The 2,661-nt window shown below is 45.3% G+C and overlaps 1 protein-coding gene across 1 annotated transcript; it reads left to right on the plus strand.

The window, feature by feature from the left end:
• The first annotated feature begins 14 nt into the window (after positions 1-14).
• On the plus strand, positions 15-1,868 carry LOC135431167 (UDP-glucuronic acid decarboxylase 1-like). Its single transcript, XM_064686131.1, is given in 2 exon segments — positions 15-939; positions 942-1,868. Coding segments are annotated over 2 exon segments (1,419 nt in total). The 5' UTR covers positions 15-95; the 3' UTR covers positions 1,517-1,868.
• Positions 1,869-2,661: the final 793 nt, after the last annotated feature.

The raw sequence follows: 2,661 nt of genomic DNA on the forward strand, positions 1-2,661 counted from the left end.
AATAGAAAACAGCTGAGCGTAACTCGGGGTGAACAAAAATAACTTCGCTTGCTGTGTGGGTAAACAAAAGTAAGGAAAAAAAAAATAAACATGCAATGTGGATGTGGGACGCACACTTGCTGATAAGAACAAACAGCGTCTCAATTCGAACATCGCCAGCCACAGTTGTCGTCACAATGAGTTTGACAAAGAAACGCCTTAAAATTGTTTTGGCCACCTCAATAATCGCCCTGGCACTTATCTATTTGTACAAAACTGTGTTGGAGGCGTCGGTCAGCGAGCCGGGCGGCAGCCCCATGCTGAACGCGGTTGAGGAACAACGCCAGTGGCCACCCACCGAGGATGCTGTCCAAAGGAATTTGCAGATCGCCTACGAGGCGCAAAATGCGCTGTTGCATCAACAGCGTGAGGAGATGCTGCAGACCAAGAAGCAGCTGGCCCATTTGGAGGAGCAGGTGCGCTCCCTTCAGGCGAGCACGCCGCGCAAATATCCGAAAGTCAAGTATCTGAACTACAAGAATCGCAAGCGTATCTTGATAACGGGCGGTGCCGGATTTGTCGGCTCCCATCTGGTGGACTATCTGATGATCCAGGGACACGAGATCATTGTGGTCGATAATTTCTTTACGGGTCGCAAACGCAACGTGGAACACTGGCTGGGCCACGAGAACTTCGAGCTGATCCATCACGACATTGTGAATCCGCTGTTCATTGAGATCGATGAGATTTATCATCTGGCTTCGCCCGCCTCCCCGCCGCACTACATGTACAATCCGGTCAAGACGATAAAGACCAACACAATGGGCACCATCAATGTCCTGGGCCTGGCCAAGCGCGTCATGGCCAAGGTGCTGATTGCCAGCACATCGGAGGTGTACGGCGATCCCCAGGTGCATCCGCAGCCAGAGACCTACTGGGGCCACGTGAATCCCATTGGTCCGCCTGCTACGATGAGGGCAAACGCGTCTCCGAGACGCTCAGCTATGCCTATGCCAAGCAGGAAAAGGTGCAAGTGCGTGTGGCGCGCATCTTCAACACGTACGGGCCGCGGATGCACATGAACGATGCCCGTGTCGTGTCCAACTTTATACTGCAGGCGCTGCGGAACGAGACGATCACCGTTTATGGCAATGGCAAGCAGACGCGCTCGTTTCAATATGTATCGGATCTGGTGGATGGAATGATAGCGTTGCTGGCGTCCAATTACACGCAGCCGGTGAATCTGGGCAATCCCGTGGAGCAGACAATTGGCGAGTTTGCGAACATCATCAAGCATCTGGTGGGCGGGCAGAGCGAGGTCAAGCAGATCAAGGCCATGGAGGATGATCCGCAGCGTCGCAAGCCGGACATAACGCGGGCCAGGAAGCTGCTCAACTGGGAGCCAAAGGTGCCGCTCGAGACGGGTCTGCTGCAGACCATATCGTATTTTCGCAATGAGCTCGCGCGCAGCGATCGATTCCAGGAGAACTCCAATAAGTACTTTGATTCGCCCGATCTGCAGCGCAGTCGACCGTAAATCAAAGTAAACCCCCAAACAATATCAATAATATTTGTGTGCCTGTCAAAAGCCAATTAATCTAATTGGCAAACACGTCTCTAGTCTGCAAAATGTAAATATGACCAACGATAGCGCTAATCTTATGGCTTCCTAAACCCAATCCCCGATAAGCACGCTCTCGACAGTCTCTACCACGTTTGTTAAGAGTCTACAATGTAAGCAACAAAGGGTATTCGCAACACCAAGCTGTTCCCGGTGTCATCTAGTTGATATAGATTCTATTGTACAATTAATTCAACTGTTAACTTTCATAGTTCATCGTTGCAAACGGAATACCCTATGCCAAAGACAATATATTATTAACTATTTATATTGTCTTTGCCCAAACTATATAATTAGTGCATAAGTCTGCCTTTTTTGAGATGCCCTTGCAGCAGGTTAATTTGAAGGGGTATCTGTAGTAAAACTTGGCATATATTCGCCTTTTGCCGCAGGCATGGAATCAGTATCATATAGTTATATTGTAACTACTGGTCGAAAATTAAATTCTTGAAAGGTTTTTAGTTAAGTATTCTAACTAAATTCATCTAGTACAAAGCTAAGCATTCGGGTAAACTATTATCAGTATCAAAGATATATGTTATAATGCTAACGATCGTCGAAAAGTTTAGTTTGGGATGAAAAACGAAACCCGGCAAAAACTCTCCCCGAACTATGCTCCTAGCATACGTACAATAACTTCATATCTGACCATTATTTCATGTAGCTCTCATAGGAAGAGTCGTTCATAAAGTAATCACAAAATTTAGTTTTTTTAAAATATCTTAGAAAGTTTCAAGAATTAAACAATTGAAGAAGCCGCTGAACTGCTAGCAATAATTTATCAGACTAAATACGACATAGCTTTCAAAGAAACTATGGATCGAAAACGGACTTGAAAAGTTTACAATGATCTTAGGTAAAAAAAATAATATGAGACCAATATATAATATCGTACAATCGGTGTATAAACTATATAGATATGTCGTATATCTGCTATAAACTAATGTCTGCAAGGGTATTTAATCTTCGGCACAAAACACACACACTCAACTTCTAATGTAAAGTTCGTTATATGCAGCCACAAGTGAAATAAACCTACTACAATCAATAGCAAAAAACCA

Source organism: Drosophila montana, unplaced genomic scaffold (assembly GCF_035044405.1).
Source record: "Drosophila montana isolate Dmon_TW-CO22-7 unplaced genomic scaffold, ASM3504440v1 contig_3134_1, whole genome shotgun sequence".
NCBI lineage: Eukaryota > Metazoa > Arthropoda > Insecta > Diptera > Drosophilidae > Drosophila > Drosophila montana.